Source organism: Aptenodytes patagonicus, chromosome 14 (assembly GCF_965638725.1).
Source record: "Aptenodytes patagonicus chromosome 14, bAptPat1.pri.cur, whole genome shotgun sequence".
Lineage (NCBI taxonomy): Eukaryota > Metazoa > Chordata > Aves > Sphenisciformes > Spheniscidae > Aptenodytes > Aptenodytes patagonicus.
This window is the reverse complement of record NC_134962.1, coordinates 5,766,323-5,787,571: the sequence shown is the minus strand read 5'-3', so window position 1 is coordinate 5,787,571 and position 21,249 is coordinate 5,766,323. Positions and strand designations below refer to the sequence as shown.

At 36.6% G+C, this 21,249-nt stretch overlaps 1 protein-coding gene across 2 annotated transcripts in view; it reads left to right on the top strand.

Annotated features, from left to right (window-relative positions):
* The window catches only part of GNAS (GNAS complex locus), a 166,172-nt gene that overhangs the window by 92,744 nt on the left and 52,179 nt on the right, over positions 1–21,249 (top strand). For both annotated transcript variants that reach the window (XM_076352209.1, XM_076352210.1), the window contains exons 3-4: positions 9,660–9,714; positions 9,796–9,915. In XM_076352209.1, coding sequence (XP_076208324.1) covers positions 9,660–9,714; positions 9,796–9,915 — 175 coding nt within the window. The remainder of the gene's footprint in view (positions 1–9,659; positions 9,715–9,795; positions 9,916–21,249) is intronic.

Sequence of the window (21,249 nt, the reverse complement as noted above, 5' to 3'; positions counted from 1 at the left end):
GACATTCGAAGCTCTCTGCATATTTTAGTGGCCTTTAGTTGTATTAAATGAAGAGATTGGAAAGGTGGAGTGAGAATAAAAGTAGGTAATTCAGACAAAAGTTACAGTGAGTGCTTGTAGAAACATATTTTGTAGAATTTACCTTGTTTCTGGTAGGACACCACATTGTACGAATTTGAGCGTTCCCCTTTTTCTGTTTCTGTTGTGCTGTTGTCCTTCTGACATCTGTGTCTTACCTGCTAACGTGCAGGGTTTTGGATTAAAAACCTTGGGTTTTGTCACTGTTAGAGGCAAGCACCTTCCAGATTGCCTGTCTACAATATCACATGCCAGAAGCGTTTCAGATGATAATGGAGATCATAATCAATAAAAAAATCAAGAGATTTTCAGGACTGACCATTGCCCACCTGCCTCGTTACTGTCTTCCCTACCACATTGCATCCTGCTTGGGCTGGACTGTGTGTATACTTATTTGGCATCCAGTGTTCCAGCCATTTTTATTTTAGGGCTTCTTTCCGTTTAATATTGGCACTTAGCCAGCTGTGTACTTTTTTAGTTTTAAGTAGCAGTGAGGTCATTAGCCAATATAGGAGCTATTCCTCTCATTCTTGTACACAAACCCCTGAAGAGTTCTGGGACATGATTGCCCTCTTTGGAAAGCTTCATACCCAATCCTGGTTGAAGAAATTACTGGAATACAGACATTTACAAAGCAGTGTTGGAGCAAATGAAACTCATAGGGCACTCATCAAATCGATGTTTCAAAGTTCAGACAAAAGTGCTTTGAAAGTGCCTGAAAACTTAAGGTGAGAACAAGACCCCCAGTAACGTTGCCATTACCTGCCTGTATTTTAAAGCAGCATCTCTGCAGTACCAAGGGCGAAGCGATGAACAACACAGCAAATACCACAGTTTTAACAGAAGGTGCTGTTGATCCATGTATACTGCAGTGTCCGGTCAGTATATACTAACGCGACAGTATTTTTTTCTGGACATGAAGAGAGCGACAGACCCAATCGGGTAACTCAGAAGACCCTAGTAGATTGGATCTGCTGTGAAGGATGGCTGTACAAGCAGACAACTTGAAACAGCAGAGAGTATGTCCTGAGAGGTGGTGTGTGCTTTATTTCAGTGCTGTTGCACAGTTTTGAAACATAAATGTTTCAAAAATGTGACGGCCAATGTGCATGTCTCCTTTTTTTCTGTGTTAATAATGATCACATTCACAGTGCTTAAATAAATAAATAAATAAATATGTCTTTGTGCTTCCTGACAGCAGTTTGAAATGGTTCTCTCAAAATAGTGAATTGTACAGGGCAAGATGATTCAGCAAGTTTGACCTGGATCCTCCTATTCCTGCTGGTTCTGAGAGGTGTCCTTCGGTACCAGAAAAGAATCACAAAGTGTACTCTGAAGACTCTAGCCTTGTTAATTATTCTATCAAGTATCTAGAGAGAATACTAAACTTTTGAGGACACCTTTTATTGTTATATGCTTAATTACCTGTACTTAGAGCAAGAAAACAAAACTGGTGTGTTACCCTCTGTAGGCATGCCTGAAGAACTAGAGACCAAGTTTACAATTTACAAAGGTGTTTAATTGCACGGTATGAACTAAAGGGCCTTTGTCAACCTCATACATCACAGAGCTCTTTGTGAACACTTCTATTTTCATTCTTCACCTAAACTATTGCTAGTTAATTAGCTGAGGTAAATGGAGCTGCATAAGCAGAATTACGCTTCTTAATATTGGGTCCGTGATGGTCTCTTTGTGCCACTTACAGATATAAAGGGACTGTAAACCAGTTAAACTGGTTTTACATAGGAATTTGTAAAGCTGAAGGGGAGCCCCAAGGTGGCTTAGAGCCAGAATAGCATCTCTGTGCCACATCCACCTGGGCAGCGGTATGACCAGGGTGCCACGTGCCTGGGCTGTTCCTGCCTGCTGGAGCAGCCCTTGGGACAGAGCCATCAGGTGTGCGGCCAGCCACCCTCCAGGCTCCTTGAACTTCACCAGGAGCCAAACCTGCCCGCAACCAGCCTTTGCATCAGATAGCCGTGGATGCAGAATAAGGTTACCCTTTAACCTTTACACCTGCTCACCTATCACAGTGAGCACAGGTAAAATAAACCTAAACGCTGAGTTAATTAGGTTTATATTTAGGGATGCCTTTTTTTAGAGTTTTATGGTAATTTTCATTACGGTACTGTCCCCAAGATAAGAAACAAGTCACACCCCTAGCCCCTAACGCTCCAGTGTAAATAACGATCAAAAATAACATAATCTCTGCTTTCACAGAGCTGTGATGCATTTTTTATCAATGCTTCAGTAATTTGTATTTCTTGCCTTTTAACTTAAAGAATGATTCTGTCATTCCGTAAATAGAAGGTATCTCTTTGCGCTTACATTTCTTATCATATGTTCATCTATTTATGGCCACATAGTAAGATATGCATGTGACTCATGGAGGTAAATATTGTAATGTATTAAAACAAGCAATGGTAAAGCAGTTTGTAGTGCTTTTTCCAATATTTAAAAGGGAACTTGTGGAAGCCCTGTATGTATTGTCTGTTCTATATATTGCATCGTGTGTGTGTGAAAGTGATTATGCTTCAGGGGATAATTGAACTAAGTTCTCCCAAATCGTTTAGGTCACAATTAGATCTGTGCAACATAATTAATTTTTAACCATATCTTTAAATCAAAGTATATCATGACAAAATTATTCAACCTGTTGGGTTTTTCTTTTTCCACAAGGTGTTATTTACAGAAAAGTGAACAGTCTATGCTCATAGCTATTCTTTTTCTATTATTATTATTTCTTCACACAGTAAATCATCTTTGGTAGCTGGATGGTACAATTTGTTGTTACCCAGAATCTCGGAGAAATAAAACCAAGAATCTTCAAAGTGAAGTAGATGTTGGGGGGGAAAAGGTGGTGTAAGAAGAAGAGCATAGTATTAGGGAGGGGAAACTACATTTCTGCATCCAGCAGCGGCAAGGGTCTGTTGCTTTCAGTGAGATGCTTGATAAGTACGTGGTCAGTGTTACCAGCATGGCATTGGCTGTGTAGAGTGCTTTAGATTACATTTTATCAGCTAGCTATGCCTTTGGGTAGCTTTATTTCATTTTACAAGGTGACCGAGTTATCAAGAACAAAGTATTAATGTGGTTAGAAAATGTCTTTCAATTCTGCTGCAAGTGAGGACCCAACTAAATCATATTTCCTGTCGAAAGCTGTACAGTTACTGCTGTGCAGCTGATGCATGGTTGCTCCTACCCCATGGTACCGTGTGTGCTCGTCCTTTTTGTTCTTGAACAGTACAAAAGAGAAAATCTCTTCGAAGTTGGCAGAATTACTGAGATATCTCTGTGGTGTGATATAAATGAAGAGTTCGATTTGCAAAAGAGAATTCGGCGGGTTTTGCTATTGCATTTTAGCAGTCTTGTCTGTAAAATTGGTACTTTGTCATAGGTCTAAGATGAATTATTTCAGCTTCACTCTGAATACTCTAGGTACCTCTTTTCCCCCGTTTTCAAGTGCCTCTAACTTGGCCTCTGCCCTGTTTGCCATTCTAGCTGTTATATTTTGAGATAATTGCCATGTTGTTCTGTTAGAAATAACCCAGGCTGCTAAACCAAATTTATCTTATTGTTGAATCGTACCGCAGAATTTTTGTGATGTGGATTGGTAGCAAAATCTTAATTGAATTTCCTTGCTTGTGGTCTTGTGTCTGAAGATCGTGACTGCACTGCTCTGTTTTTATGAGGTGGCTTGGCAGGTAGTGCTGCTTGCATTTTTGTTAACTTCCATAAGGTGCAATAAACCAATTTTAATGCAGATTTTATGGAATGTTTATGAAATCCATGAGCATGTTTCACTGCATCAGAGATACCATATTTAGATGAATAGCTATGTTTAAAGCCCACGTGCCTGTGAAGTGCATGACTGCCTGTCAAAGAACTGAATTGTGTTTTAAAATGAAGTTGATATGTTAACTTTTCATTTGCTTTCAATGTGTAATTGCGATGGGCTTTTGAAGGTGAGCAGAAAGAGGACAGCCTGTGGCTACTTCCCTGTGCATTCACGTTTGTTGGTAATACCTGAAAGCAAACCGAGATGCACCTGTGTTGAAACACAACAATGTCATTTTCTCCTACAGAAAGCCAGAGGCAAATTAATTGTTTTGTAAGATTTTTATTTTGGCTCTTATACTTGCAAATTGATTCATATAACTGGCAGTGCTTTGCACGAGCAAGGGAAGCTTTTCACTAGACAGAGTTGTTATGTCAGCAAGTTCAAGAGTGAGCGAAGTTTGATAGTGCTTCAGAAATAAAGGTCATTTATACATACATACACAGATGGCTGAAGGTGATAGAAGCCAGGCTGTTTACAACCTTGTAAAGAAGACAGAGGCTAATGATCTGTATTAACATTATGTGATTACATTTTAATACGCCCTATTAAAATGGTCTGTATAGACCATCTATATAGACATAGGCATGTACATTTTGCAATACAAGTTTAAAGAGAAACTTTCTGCTTTTTTCTTATTTGCAACAGCATCCTGAGAACTACAAAAAAGTGGGAACGTAATTAATAAAGAACATATTTTAACATGTTTTTTGGGGATTATTATATAATACAAAGCCAGTCATTTTAAGTAGGTGTCCATTTTAAGTAGGTGTCCTTGTGTCGCATGGTATGCTCTGTCCATGCTGTTACATACCCTTCAGGATTCTAGACAGGCTCACCTGTGATGAAAAAATGTATACACACCATTAAATTGCAAACCATTATGTGGCATTATTTATTATGCTAAGGCTGCACATAGGAAATCATGTGTTAAAAGACAAATTGGGAAAGAAAATGATGTTTTTTTCAAAAATGAAAGCTAGCATTTATATCCGCAATATGCAAAGAATGTTTCAATATTTTATATTCATATTGTAAGTATTCATGTTACAGGGTATGTTCCTTTTTTTAGGCCATGTTCATAGTGGGATTAATTGGCAATCATAATTTACCCTCATTAAAAGCCTTTTTCTGTTGCATATTATCTGATCAAAGTCTTTTTACTTTCACTCAGATGATGCATTCCACAGTATTAAATTCACCTCTTCACAGTGTTCTTCATGACATGTCTAATGTTTGGTTCCTAAAATATTCCTACATTTAAAGTGTGGAGTTTCCTGTATAATCAGGGGATTTGGGGGAGATGTGGGGAGGGTTTCCCCACTACCTTAGATAATAGATATATGTTAAAATGATAATGCTATATTATCATGGTTATCTTTCCTTCTAAAAAAAAAAAAAATTATCGTTGTTGCTTTGTACTCTGCATGTTTCGGATTTTTTTCTAGCTATCTTATCATGGGTTTGCAGGGTTTGAAGAAACATATCACTTCATTTCTGTTCATAAAATCTATCTATTTTTTGCTGGAAAAAAGAAGTAATATACTACATTCTCATTTAAAACTAGGTAGTGCTTTGTGTTTTTCTCTTCAATTTTGTCTGAACTCTGCCTATTGAACAGAACTTTGCAACAAGGCATGCGGCTTCTCAACCTGTCAGTAGTGACCAAGAAATTCAAACTCCTTTGCTTTCAGGAATTTAGATTAATGGCATAAAGGGGTCACAGGATTTATTACTACTTTTTTCTTTTCTTTTTTTTTCATTCTTTAACATGTTTTGTTTTGACCATTCATTTCAGCACCAAATTTTTTTAACTTTTCTACCTCCGAGATGTTTATACTGGGTGAGCTGAATCCTTGGTCCTCTGGAATGTTCTTTTTATACTTTAAATATTTTTTCCAGGTTAGTCATATTATCTGGAAGGTAAACCAGAAATGAACATTAAAATTAAATTAGTTTGCTTTCTGATAATCTGTTTGGTAATGTGTTCATTGCATAAGATTTGATAAAGTCTGAGTAAAGATGTTGCCATTTTAATAGTAAAGCTGAGCCACAGGTGGAGAAGTTCTTTACTAAATACTGATTAGGTTTGTTTTCAAGGAATATTTGATTTTCCTGACCTTTTATGTCATTCTAATTTCATGTTATTTGAATTAAAATGTCATCTTTTTTAATAGTACCTAAAATAGACTTTATTAGTTTTCCTGAAAGCTATGTGCAGCTTTGCTTTGGCCCATTTAAATATTGAAAACAGCAGGATTTGAGATTTTTCTTATAATCCTCAACTAATAGAGTTTAATGCTTTGTTTGGCCTACCCTACACAGCCTAAGCAAAAGTTTTAAACAAGATTAAAAATATGACCTTATTAACCCATGGCATCTAAAGATACAGAACAGGCCTACAGAGACATCAGTCATTCGTTAGCCAGGATAGCATGGTGCCATTCCCAATCTACTCAGTCTGTTCCAGAGGAAAACATTTTGGGAGCCCAGCTTTTTTCTTTTGTAGCTTTGGCCATTGTGCCAGCACCCGGGAATGAGAAAGAAAAAAAAAAACCAAGAATCTGTTTCTAAGTTGACTATTCAGTCTTTGTGGTTGGGGAAAATAAAGTTCAATTACTTTTGGAACTTTGAGGTGCAACCTGGCTGGGATTTCTCAAAAACAATTCCGGCAGAGTGAAGGGACAGCAGAGGTGGGGCTTAGCTTTTGTTTACTGCACTTCATTAGTCCCTGAATAAAATGAGTTTCACCTTTCTTTCTTTGAAAAGAAGTTACAGTTGTATGTAAGCTGTTGGATGGGTGATTGATGAATGTGTTGAGTTCCAGAAGAATAAGGTATCTCATTGTCATGGAAAATTTTGCTTAGTAAACACTACAAAACACAAAATGACATGATACATTTATTGCTGTGTAATAAGATTCCTTGTTTACCGGGCATGCTATAGGTCCATGGCAACAAAACCAGAAATAGGAACTATGAGTATTCTTGTTGTAAAGGTGATGATGGTTATCAAGCAGTTCGTTAATTGCTGGAGTTTTACATCACTCCATATTCATTTTCACTTTGCAGCGCTGCTAGTAGCATGAGGATCAGTGAAGAGGTGTAAATGTGAAAGTTTGACCAAAACCTGTAATAAAAATAATGTGGTTTATTGTATGGTATGGAAGAGTCAGGTAAATGTGCACTTGGCTGATGCTCTGAGACAGTTATCTGTAAGTGTTCCAGGGGAGAGAATATAAAGACAGTTTGCTTAAAAACAAAACAAAACAAAAACAAAAACACCCAGAAAACCCCCAAAAACAAAAACCAGAAGACTTTCTAAACTTCGGTCTTTCTAATGATGTTCCAAAACAAAGCAAAATGACTGAATAGTATTTCTTTACTTAATCCTTTAAAAATACTAGTATCTTGCTTAACTTTCAGCGTATCAGTTGCCCTTTTGATCTCAACGGGGCAGAATCTGGATACATGTTCATTAAGTTCAAGACCCAGCTGAAAATTGGAGGCAAAATCAAGCCAGACAAATTGCTTACACCGTCAGTGATAAACATTTCCTGCTTTCATACCATTATTTACATTTTTTTAAGAAAGGAACTTCATTTTCAAAAAACAGAAAGTGGCTGATGTTTTTGCAACCGTATGTGCACTAACTGAAAAATACAGTATTTGTACACCTACCGTAAGTCTTGGTTTGTGGAATGGAGAGTTTCTTAAGACCTGGGGCAACAGAAAGCATTGAAGATGGGAAGGAAGAGGGTGAAAAGGCCTCAGTTTTTCCTCTCTTTTCCTGTCTTATTTATTTTCCTTAGTTCAGTGCTTTTGGCCTTTCCTGGCTCGCTGCCTTGTTCCCATCAGTGGTGCCAAATCCCTAAAGCAAAAAACTGGTAGTCTTCAGGAATAAGATGGTCTGTAGGTAGATCAAGAAGTCTAAGGAAACCAAGAATTTACATCTGATTACTGAACATTTCGTTTTCTTTCTGCATCAAGCTTCACTGACCTTCCATAGTTTTGAGAATATATGCAGTGGTCAGTGATGGGGAGCTGATGTTTAGGGATAATCGTGTTTCTGTTTGGTAGAGTTCTGCTGCTGATTCAGATGCATTCTCTACACGGCTAAGTCATCCCAAACGAGATGATTTGATGCTGCTGTTCGCTTTCCGTCTGTAAGAGCGGCACTTGCATTGCAGTCATGCTTTCACAACTGTAGAATGTATATTAAGATCCTCCACATCTGTATCTAAAAGGCAGCGTAACTTGTGGCTGGCACGGTGGTGTTTTCCTTGACCCTATCTTTTACAAAAGTTGCATTAATCTTTCATTTGACAACCAAAATTCCCACCACTCTTGGACATCTGCGTCTGCCTTGTTACTTAAGCAGTACTTTTTTTTTCCCCTGCTGTTCTTCTGCATTCTTGATTGGTGAATATGCTTTCAGTTTCGTTTTGGTGGTTGATTGTGAATGATTATAGAAAGGAAAAAGTGATAAAAAGCATTTGCAATATGAGTAGTTAATTAACTCAGTAAAATGAGGTTTTCAAGCTGTGGTCTGTAAACTGAAACTGTGAGCACTGCCTTTTAAAGGGTGAAAAAAGAAAACACTGTTGGTGGTTTCAAGTCTCCTGGATACTGTGCTGGAAAATGTTAGTTTTGAAAATGAAAAAAATTAAAAGTAGTTGGTATAAATATTCAAATAACGAAAGCGTTCTGTAAAAACAGTTTAATGAAGATTAAAAGGTCACTTAGACAATTTAGGTGGGTTTTTTTTAGTAACTACATGGCTAACTTGGTTTACCTCAAAGTAGTAATTTTATGCTGTGTATAGCAAGAAATTAATAATGTAAAAGTTTTGTCATAGTGCATTACAATTAAGTTACAGTTTACAGACTCAATACTAGTAATATCTTTAGGATGCTAATTCCTGGTTATACCATATCTTTGGTTAGGCATTTCATTTGATTGCACTATTTAGCATTGAAAATAACTATTGTCAGATTTGACATAAAATACAATACAAATATAGTAGAGGCAGTGGTTTACACTCTAGCTTGCTTGAGCATCATGCTTTTTAATTTGGCGGCAGTTAATCCCAAATGATAGTGCTCATATAAAGCATTCCAAGTGTTTTTTTAGCCTACTCTTCTGCTTGTAGTTAAAAGGTAATTTTACATATTTGCATTAGCCCTTCATTATTTATTTTAGATTTTATGTCCAAACGAATTTATGTTTGAATGTCTCTGTCAGGTTGAGTTCTCTGCTCTAGCTTTTTCTGCTATGACATCATTTTTGTGCTGTAACTTTTTTGTACTTTGAGGTTCTTTGGTCTCCTTTCATTTGTTTCTACTTTTAATAACTTACCCGTTTCCCCCCCCCCCCCCATTTGTTTCCAGTTCATGCTTTTCTAAATGACTTCCACATATGTCTAGTATTTTGCTTTCAAATGAATCAAAATCTGTTTGATTTTGCAGAATGTCTTAGTCCCAGTCTAAGACTGCAGTAAGTTTTTTATTTAAGCATAATTAGATATACTGACTTTTGGACATGTATAGATATTTACTGTTTAAGTAGACAAGTTATGAGATAGTTAATCAGGTCTATCTACAAAAGGATTCAGTGACTGAGAGCGCTTTAGTCAATAGTGACAATACAGTTTTGATAGAATACTTTTCAAGTTCATGTTCTGTTTCAAAAAGATATTCTGCTTTTATGGCTTATAAATTTAAGAATGTATTTTTTTATTACAGGGAGAAGAAAATGAAAATTCAGGATATTAAAAACAATATTAAAGAAGCTATAGAGGTAAACTTACGAGCTATTGTTTTTAACTATTCAAAGCTAGCTATTTAGACACTCTCCGCAATTTTTTTTTTTTCTTTACAGACAATAGTGACAGCAATGGGCAATTTGGCACCTCCAGTTGAACTAGCCAATCCCGAGAACCAGTTTCGAATCGACTACATCTTAAATTTAGCCAACCAGATAGACTTTGATTTCCCACCGGTAAGTAAATAATTGGAGTTGGCTGCAGTCATGCTTTTTTGCAAGCGATTATATTTCGCTGCACTGTAGTAAATATTTACAAAAAACAGTGAGCTGCTCTTTTGGGAATTACTACAGTAGGTGTCTTTGGTCAGTGCTAATCAAATAAAGTATGTAGCAACCCAGCTAGAATATTCAGGCTGATCCTTTATGAACACAGAGACCCTTGTCTCCTTTCTTGTGCTCTACCGAAATAATCAGCTACAGTTAAGATGGGCAGTGCTGGCAGTAATGTTTGGATGTTGTTGGGAATCGCCCTGCCCAAAAGGGGTGAAGATATGCACAGCAGTCTGTTGATGATTTTTCTCTTTTGAAAGAATAATAGAGTTTTCTTGCCGATTCAGACATGTTCTCTGACAGCTGTGTCAGCCAGATTTTCTGCAAAGGCTCCACATACTAGGTCCTTGCCCCAGCCCTCCCAGTCCTAGTTAATCATTCAAAATGCCAGCAGCCCTAGAGTAAATGCAGAAAGTATAATTATTTGTTTGACGGTATATCTTTGTGCCCACTCATTGTGATCAATTTCTACTGTATCTCAACCAGGCTAGTAGCAGAAGTCCATGAAAATACAGTTTGCAAACACTGAACTCTTAAACACTGCGAAGATATTAATTACCATGAAGTACCTTATACTTGCAGTAATACAGGAGTGTTTCAAAGTTTGTATTCTCTCTCTGTGCGCTGTTCCAGAGGGCTGAGGGTAGGAATTATGATGATGTATCAAAATCATGATCCATTTACAGCAGAATTTTGTTTCCAACAGCAGTCAGTCCCAGGTGCTTGAAAGGAAGGTGCAAGTGCAAATAGTAGTAAGATGTGGGGTAGTTTGCACCACAGCAAGGTTTTCGTAACTCTGATTTCTAAACATTATTGAACAAGCTAGTCTGTGAAACCAATGACAGTTACCTTTTGCAACTGTTGCTGCTTCTGGGAATTTCTCTGCTTTGGTCAACCTTTATTAAAAGAAAAAACCAAACAACCAAAACCACATACTTTGTGTACAAGGCAGAAGTCATATGCTATTAGCAATTAATTGGAAATATTGGCATTGTAATCTTCAAATCCAGTCATTTTCAAAGTTCAGCAGGCACAGACAGGTTGATGGAGAGGGGGATGTATGATTCTTCTGTAGCACGTAAAATGTATTATTAGTCATTTTAGCTTAAAGAATCTTAAATAAATTAGAGATTTTGAGATTTTTAACTTGACAATTCTTTAATTTTGACACTTTTCAGTGTTATTCATAGGAACATTTGGTCCCTTCATGGGTGATCTCTTCTGCTAGGGGGGCAAAAAAATTCGTACTTTGAAGATAGTTTTAGGAGAATATTCGAGACAAAAGGCAGAGGCTCCTTACTCCACCCTGTGTGCTCTTGAACTGGCTGCATGCCCGCAGCTCTCCTACTGCCCATTGTTTTGTGATACTTCAGGTTGTGATCTGTAACAATGCTGTAACAAGTTCCTGTGACCTACCTCGTACTGAAATACTTGATTTTCCTTGTCTCTTCTGTCTCAGAGGTTGTTTTTTTTTTTTCTTCCATTCAATTGGAATGCGGTGATTTTTTTAATTATTTTTTTTTCCTCTGAAAGCAAGGGTTAATCGTGTAGTGGTAAGTGAATAAGCCAAGTGTGTATGTTTTACATTAATTTTTATATAAAAACCAGTTAATATTCAGTATGTATTATCTCTGGTAGGATACATGGTAGCAAGCCCTTGATGTCTAAAGTAATAGAAATATACTTACCAGGTCCATAAATAATTTCAAGTTCAGTGAAGAGTCTTTGATGTGTTGAATGACACACAACTTCAGAAATAACAGTGCTCCAATAAAACTAGTTTTTCTTCTCTGAGCAAAGGTATTGTGTTAAATTTTTAAGCTCTGACTCTACAGAGGTTTAGGCATGTGCATAACTTTGACTAGTGGCTAGCTTCAGTGGCATGATTAACTATTTCATACATAAATGTTTGTAGGGTTGAGGTTTTAACCTGGATATACATTAGCCACTAATTTTGAAGGAGTATTGTTGGCCCTCGGTGATTATATAAGCTAATATGTATCTGATTTCTGAGTTTGTCTGAATGTAGGTTATAGTCCTTTGCTACGTGGAAAAACTGAACCTGCATTTTGATTACGTATTTTAAATCAAGTTAAGATCTAGAATGTCCCTAGATGCCAGCTCTCAGTGCATAGTATCAAAAATACATGATCCTTGGGTACCTCTGTAAAAATAATTTTGATTTTGTTATAGATTAAATAAAAGTACTTTGAAGAAAAAATAATTTTCTGTAAGTGGAAAGGGTAGCCTTATGCTAGTTATGCTTTATATCTAAGGAAATCTTGATTATCTACTTTCTCCTCCAGTACTTCGGTGGGAGAATTTCATAAACTGGCAGCTAAACCTTTTCCTATGTAGCATATTAATGCAGAAGAAGGGAGGGGAATTTCTAGCAATGTTAGCGATATGTAATGCTGCCTATTTTGAGTTGTAGAACTTGCTTTCTGTCTCTTCCATTTTCTTCATGGGGAATCATATATCAGCTGTTATGAAGACATGCTTTCCTCAGTATAGTATTTGATGCTGCTCTCCTCTGCCATAGGAAGAACAAGAAGGCAGGGAGAAAGAACACTCATATACCAAGGAGATATTATTTGAGGGCTGTGAGTACTTAGCGCCATACTCTTTTAAAATACAAGGCCATTTTGCTTCCCTTTAAGTGCCCATTCATCTTTTTCTAAACATTAATTAATAAGCTCTCCAGAAGGCAATGCACAGACATACAGAGTTTAGCACTAGGATTGTGTAATTTCTTCTCCAACCACAGGACATCTTCTTTAGAACATAAGAGGCCTCATCCTTCTTCTGTACGTGAAGGAGTATTTTAAATGAAGTTTAAAGTACACACCAAAGTCTGTGTTTATAATTACCTGTTGTACAGGTGGAGCTAGAATTCAGTTTTCCTAACAGCAAGGTTCAGTGTAACGTGAAAGGCAGAAGAAAGTAAAGGAAGAATGTAGGACCTTTACAGTGTGATGATAGTTTAGGGGTCTGGCTCTACATATCTAGGATTCAAAGTGCAACTTCTGTATCCTGATACTCTAATTCTTTTCTTAGTCTGTGTCTCCATCTGTTTGCTTTGCAGTTTTTGACTTACAGGAAATGTGTGTCATTTCTGTAGAGTGTATTGTATTGAATTAAAAAAAAAGAAGAAAAAAACAACTGGAGTTAAAAATAACGTTGGTACAGTGCAGTGCTAGATTAAACATTCCCTTTAAAACCAAAAAATTAGTATGTTGGAGATTTATTAATTCAGCACACTTAGTATTAAGCAAATAGATTTCTTGAATACAGATAGTAGCATATGGGGAAAGGAAGAGGGTAGTACTTACTGAAAGGAATTCTGTCTACATAACCATGCTGATGATTTAAAGTATTGCAATATTTAGTAGATCAAATCTGTAGTTCCTTTTGTAGTCCTTCCATGTTGTTTCACCATACTGTATATACCATTGGCAAGAACCTAGAAGAGTTTCACTTACAGCCGATAGTCCAATTTGTCTTGTCTTCAGTATGTTTTCAACAGACAGTTTCTAAAATGCAAATTACAAAAAGAAACCCAAACCTATGTGACTGAAGTGAATTGATAAGGGCTAGGAACGTAACCACGCTGAAAACCTGTGGAGAATGCTAATTAGTAATATTCTAGGCAAAACAACTGAGTACTAAGTTCATGGTTTTATGTGAAGTATTTTCTGCCTTAGCTCACTGTGGAATTCTAAAATAGCTTGAGGACATAATATCTCCATGGGTAATGGAGTGCTGTTCTGATTTAGTTTTGCAAAATACTTTGCTTCTTTTGGGGGTAAAATCTATCCTTATTATTACTAGGCTTGTTGCACAGCCTTTTTTTAGAGCAGAGCAGAATGGGAATAACAGAAGTCTAATCAGGTCCACGTAATCTATTGTTAATATGAATAGCACTGATAAATATTGTGTGTAGTATTCTATTGGCATCATTGGGGAAACATTCTTGCTAAAATGACAGGACATTAAATGACTAAGTCTTGCCAAAGAAGTCTAGCCCTACTAGTTTGAATGAACACTGAGAATAACAGAGAGATCATGCTTTCCATAGAGAAGTACTGAAAGCAGAACTCTGTTTTTTCTAAAACACTACAGTACCAATTTTTTATGAAAGATTATTTGAAGAGGACCATTATCATTGCCTTTATTCAAGTTGGGTTTTTATCTTGCAATTAAATTGTCACTGGCCAGCATGACGACTTTAAGCAAAGGAAAAGGAAGTTGAAGTAAGAAAACCTCCAAGTTAATCAAACTGAACTTAGTTGAGATAGGTGAAGCATTTGATTTTAATAATCGAGCTGATTGTGAATGTGCATTAGTTAAAGCCTTAGAAATGAGGTAGTAATCTTTCTGTGTTGATGTATTGGTACAGATCTGAAGGTACACATGTAATTACTGCTGCTAGGCTTGTGTTTTGAGATAATATCATGATAAATAATATTTTTTAAAAAGAAATTTGTAAGCAATTTAGAAATTATAAAATGAACTATGCTCATCATTGAGGTTCTCTAATGAAACAAATAGAAAAGTTGGTTTGCTTGAGCAGTAAATTTGAAAGCTTGCCCAAGTTTGTGCTAGAACTGCTTTTTTAGTTATCTCACACTAGCTAAACTTTGTAGGAGTAAATTTTACTCTTTAATTTTACGTGTAACCAGATTAATACATCCTTTACAGGGACAATGTGGTGTGTAAGAACAAAGACCTCACAAATCAAAATTTCAGGCTGTTTTTACAACTATTCCATCAGTTAAAATGGAAAATAAAAACAAACGATGCTTGTAGTTGAGGCTTCCAAATGGCATTTCTGTCACTATTGTCCTTTGATGCATTGATACACAATTGTGTGTATGTTTTCAATGTCAGAAATCAACCTCATAAATATTTTCAATAATTCTGACTAGCTGTATATCTGTTTCAAATATAGGGTGATGTTGGGTTAGCTGGGTTATAGAGGTGATATTTTTATTCCTGTTCTGCATACCAGACAGTGGTTAGGATATTTTCTCCATCCCTAGGACCAACTAGAATAGTGGCCTTTTTCTAATCCCTTTCTTTTTGCTCTTACTTTTAGAAGAGGAAAGGAAATGCTCTCATTCTGTGAACATTTCTCTTTCCATGATCAATGAATTTGAACGAAGCTGCCAAATAAAACCTATTTATTTTGGGTCACAGTCCCTTTATAATTCTCTGGTTTTAATGAAATATTCAAAATAGCAAAACAGTATTTACAACTGCCTATTTTTAATTGATCTGGACTCAGCTGAGGAAGATGTCTTTTGAAAATACCATAATAACTTCAGAAAGATTGTATTCAAAAAGTAGTAGAATCAGAATATTAGCTATTGAAATGCAAAATAACTGAGGAGTCACTCCAGCCTATGGCTCTCTAGATCTAGGAAAATACATTCTTAGAAGAGATGGGATCATTTTTAGGGTGTTGGTGAAATTGTCTGCAGGTTTTTTTGGTCCTGGTTTATTTTTTATTACACTGCTTCATTCTAGTTATTTTGAATCTCCCACTACCGGTGCTGCTGAATAGTTTTATTATGGTTTTTGAGTGGTGTCTTTGAGGCCAAGCTTTACCACATGCTGCCTTCAGCCTCAAAGCCAGCTTAGCATCTCCTCTGCCCGGAGCCATCCCTTCCCTCTGCTCCACACCATGATGTGCCACCCTCACTTGCGCCAAAAAAACCTCCATTGGGTCCCCAGTGTAAATCAGACCATTGAACCGATCCAGGTTAAAAATAACCCTGGTAACCCTTACTCCCTCTTTCTTCTATTTTGGGGAGGTTATTTTTAACAGGGATCAGTTCTGGAGGCTGGTTTACAACATGGTCTGTAGGCAGTGTGGTACAAATGAGGTGGTACAAATTGTGTAATATGTTAATGCGCAGCAGGGTCAGAGGTGGGGGTAGGAGTCCCTAAAATGGTTTTGACACCAAAATCTTCAAGAAAATAACAAGAGAATACAGTCTCAACAAGAAAAGATGTGAACTGGGATCTCTTTGCTGCCAAAAGTGTTCCTTAATTATGTAGGCAACAGAACAAAATTATCTGTCCCTGTAGATAATCACCCTGATGTGTATAATGATAGATACATTATTATTCCTGTCTAAATACATCATGGAAGAAGAGAGCTGTTCTGGTTTGACAGCATCGCTAGCTTGATAATGTAATGACAAACATATTTGCTCTAATGGGGGACATTTCCCAGGAGGCTATCTTAAATGTCACAGATTTTGGGGTGGGGAAGTAGGCAAAACAGTTTCTCTGGTGGGTGTAGCCGTGGGAAGCTGGGAAAGCTGGGAGACGGAGCCTGGTTTCTGGGTGTCTGGATAATATTGTGTGGCAGTTGGACAGCTATCACAGCGAGAAAATTCAGGGCTCTTGCTCTTTCTTGTCCAGACTTGCTTTATTATTTTGAGCAAGTCACCTCACTGTCCTCACTGACACTTTCTTTTTTTAATGCTCTATATATCTTGTAATCTCTAAAATAGTGATAATATATTTATCTCGGAGATGTATTTAAGCATTTTGAGGTGCAAAACTGCTAGAAAATGTGGAGTATTTTTAACTCAAGAATGTTAATGTTGTTAACAAAGAGGAATGGGGAGTATTACGGACAGTATCAGCAGAGTGATGTGCTACTAGATCCTCTGAAATAATCTTCACTTACTCGTTTTTAAATCTCCATCATCTTATCTACACAGAGCAGCTCCTTCTAAATGGACTTCTAGATAATCCAATTGAGTTTACCTGATCAGAGTTTAACAGGACTTAAATAAAGCTGTTTTTCCTATCCTTTAATAGCAGAAATAAATTCTTGAATACAGATTAATTAAAGAGTTCTTTTGAAGCCACCTTTTAGTATAGGGACTCTGAGGTAGACAGCCACTTGACTTCATTTCTGTTTCTCATAATTAAAACATGTATAACTAGTAATTATTTGCAAACGAATCTCCTGAAATCTCTGATTTTTGTCCACATGGGTATATGCCTGATATGAATGTTTTATTCTTATGAATGCATAGCAATATCTAGCCAATTTGGACATTGCTAGCCTATTTATTGGAAGTGATTTCTTTAATTTCAGCTTTAGTCTGCAGTACCCTAAGTTTTAGTTAGGCTGCGAACTAGCCCATTGCGTCATACTAAGAAATATTATGTTGACACAAAGCTTTTTTCATGAATAATTGAAATGAAAATATATTGACTATAAGCATAAAGTAGTATCTGACTTATTTGGTGACTAGACATTATTTTAATAAGTAGAAGCAAATACTATTACAAAATTCAGTTTTTAGGTTCCCAAGCAAATTCCTGGTCGCCGTCTTTTTTGACAGCAGTTGTCATAGTAGTTGTCACCTGGAATGGCAAGCTTTCGGATGTGTAGGAATTCCCCAGTGGTCCCACATGGCTGCTGTAGCTGTGCTGAAATTATTTTAAAACATATTAAGTTATAAAATTGCTTATATCCATTTATACCATATTGATCTGTTTAGCAAAAGTAACACACACAGGCTGTATGTATCAGGAAATCAATATATTTAATGGATGCCAACTAATGAGCATGAAGCTTTGAGAAATACCAATTTAAATATTATGCATAGTAGGTTTGATTTTGATAATTGTCAGTTGTTCATATTTTTACTTTAATATAAAATTTGGTTTATCGTGCTATCTAGTAATGAAGGTTGCATATTTTTCTTGATTTCTCTATTTGTCCCTTTTTTCCTCAATTATAGGTCCCCTAGTTTTCACCTTATTTTTGAGTTTCTTTTCTTCCTGAGTTTTACTTTGTAGGAAAAAACTTGAGAATCTGTTTTTCTGAAGAAAGTAGAAAGCTATCAACTAGTGGCATCTCTGTAGGAGGCATTTCATAAATTGTTAAGCCTGTATTCAGTAAAATTACATATATATTTAGGCCAGTGTTTCAGAAGAACGGTAATATTACAGTACCTTGACTTTAAATATAGCCTAAATAATGAGTACGTGTATTTAAAAAAAGGAAAAAAAAAGCCAGTCTCCCTTCTGACTTCTGTGAACAGAAATGAGATGAAATGTAAGAGCTAAGCAGCTTTACTAATTAGCGTTGCTTTTCTAGATAGTGATTAGTCTCTTGATTTAGTTTGCTGCAGTACTTGCTACACCTGATTCGATTCTTAAATGTGGCAGCATCGGCAGGAACAACTCTTGTCCCACCTTCTGGTAATCCAGATTTTATTGCCAGTAACAGCCATTTCTAACTGCAGTGAAAATGGGGATGCTATTACTTCTTATGCTTCAGTTTGTTACATACAATAAAATAAAACATATTCTGTGCATAAAGTGAAAATATTTTTGGCTAGAAAATAAAAGGAATGTGCCCTTTGAATTCTGCTGTGCTTTCACTGAGGTGTTCACGTAGTTCTGTTGAAGTCCCATGAAGTATTTCCTTAAATTGGAGAATCTACAATCCGGGACTTTAGACAATGACATTATCTGCACATCTTTTCTGTAGTGCAGTTGTTTTTATAGTACAAAAACCCCACCCTATATTTTGCTTTATTATTAATTTATTTGATTAGCATTTGAAGTAAATGCTAATGCTTTATTCTGCACTTGTATTTTTCTCCAGTAAATTCCCACCGTACCATATTTATAGGTTCATAAGTTCACGTTCATTTGAAAAATTCATTTAAAGAAATCGTGACTTAATTTCTCTTGATACATCTTCTTTGTTTTCCTCAGAGCAGTCTCAAAGAACAAGAACAGATTAATTCAATTTCTGTTGAAATAGAAGAGCTGTCAGCTGAATTAAACAGGAAATAGGCATAAATTTAATATAGAAATTCTTAAGCATTTTCTGGTTTTAATCACAGTAAGAGACTATCACACAATGGTGTACGCATAGATGAAATAAAATTTTACCTGTGAGCCTGCCTGGTATTGCAATGGCTTAAGAAGAGTTTCTGTGAGAGTCTATATTAAGACTAAGCAACATGTAAATGTGCAAATTGCCCTGTGGACGTGCTTTTTGGGCGTACAACAAAAAGTGCCTTTGGGCATAAAAATTCTGTAATATACAAAGACTTGTAAATGTGATGGTAAACATGCTTCTAAAGAATCATGACTTTGGAATTTTAATTTAATTTACATCGTCAGATGAGTAAAGGATGAGCTTGGATGAGCATGGAAGTAGCTAAAAAGAAAAAAGTGAAAACTATTGTGATCTATTTTACATTTTGATTCTGTGGAATACTCTTGGCTCTTTTTACACGTGTCCCTCAGTGCTCAATTTAAAGTTGTTTTGCATTATTCCAGTACCAAATACAATATATTGTAGTGCAGCAAAGTTACCTTTTTACATGCAGTCATCTGTGACTTCCCAGCAGGGAGACTTTTACACGGAACAGAGCAACAGGGAGTGTGCCGTTAGATGGAGTTATGATGGAATTTAAAAAACATGTCAGGTCCCAAATCTTGAGAGAGATCCACAAGCGCAGGCCTTTTCCCTTGTCAAACTCAAATGGCAGTTGGCGAGAGCTCGTGTGGGAATGAAGGTGCGTGGATGAACAGGTATTTGCTTGTGTATTTGCTGCGTGTGTGACTCCGAGTTTTGATCCTGCCAGAGACCTGTTGTGCCCGTAGCTGACTGGGGCTGTTAAGGGTATCCTGTTTTCTAAATGCAAGCATCTCTTCTGGTAAGAGTCCTGCTGTTCAGAGAACCAGCGGGTCGTTGGGGTTTTCAACTTGCCTTTGGAGAGTACGTGACATTTCTTCAGTGTTCCAGTAAAATTTAAGATTTCTTAAGCTCCCAGGAAACTGGGTAGCTTTTTACTCTTAAAAATCCCAGCAAATAAACAGAACTTTTAATTAATCTATTGTAAGTGTGAGCTCGATTTCTTCATGTAGACTGTATTATGAGTCTATGAATACTTTTATGAATACAGATTCTGCTTCTTCAGAAAGACTGTAAGATGACTAGTGATCTGTCCTTGGGATTTGTCTGACTTTAGAATGAGGAGGAACTATTTTATCTTTTACCCTTTTCTATTGGTGGAAGTTTCCGGCAAAAATAGGCTTTTTGTTTCCAACCTGAAAGGGGGCGGCAAAGTTGCAGTATGGTCCTGGGTTCACCCCATGATTTGAAATGGCGTTTGTTCTTAGCACTGCATAAGGTAATAAAGTCATTTGATTTGACTATTAGTTTTAAGTTTATTATATATTCATTACACAAAAAGCAACTAAATGACGTAGTATGAAAGACATTTTCCAAACCCTAATTTAAGGCTCAAAGGAAATTTCTCAGAGTTTTATTAAACCTTCCTTCTTAGCCAGAGGTCTACAAAAATAGCTGATGGTTGAAATGCCTCTATTACCACTCTCTACTGCCCCAAGAGAGAGCTGGAATGGTATAGAAGACTTCTTTGTGAGCCTTTTATGCTATCAGTAAGTTTAATCCATTAATGAATTGGCTTCTTTCCGTGTATGAGTATACTCTGAAGAAGCAGAGGAACATTGATTACTCGGTTTAAAATTGCAGAGGAATCTTGATGAACATGGGGAGTAGGGTCTGCATCTGCCAACTTCCATCTTAGTGTTCTCACCAAAAGTGAGTTCTTCCTCCCTAATGAGCATGATGTGCTTTAAATGGGAGTTGTGTGAAAGGATTAAATCTGAGCAGTGTTCTAGTATCAACAGATTAAGCTTCTGCGGCGATTAAACTTCTTGTGAAAGTAGAAATAAAAGAGAAATAGCGTGATATGCTAGTGAGGCCTTTTAACCAAAGGCACTTTGTAGATTATGGGTATGGAATTGTGCGTTGGCACAATTCTCAAATACTGTGGTGTTTTGAAACTCTTAACAAAGGGGAAAAATGAAAGTTCAAACTTCACAGGAGTTTCTTAAATAAAATTCACTTCCCATTGTCCATTCCTTGCAGCCACATCCCGTTTAATTTGTGCTACTAGAAATGTGAAGAAACTGTAAGCAGAAACCCAAAACATTTCAGCATCATTCTTTTCTAAGCACGAAAAACTATTGATAATGAGACTGAATCCTTGCTGAAAGTATTTCTGACTCGGTTATGGGAAGTGCTGAGTACTCTGGCCTCTCCCAAAGAGTTTTGTATTCAGCTCTGGACACATGCCAGTAACTGGAGAATATCTTCAACTATTTGTAGGTATGCGTTTCCTTTGTGATATCATCGGCATATTTTCCCTAAAATAG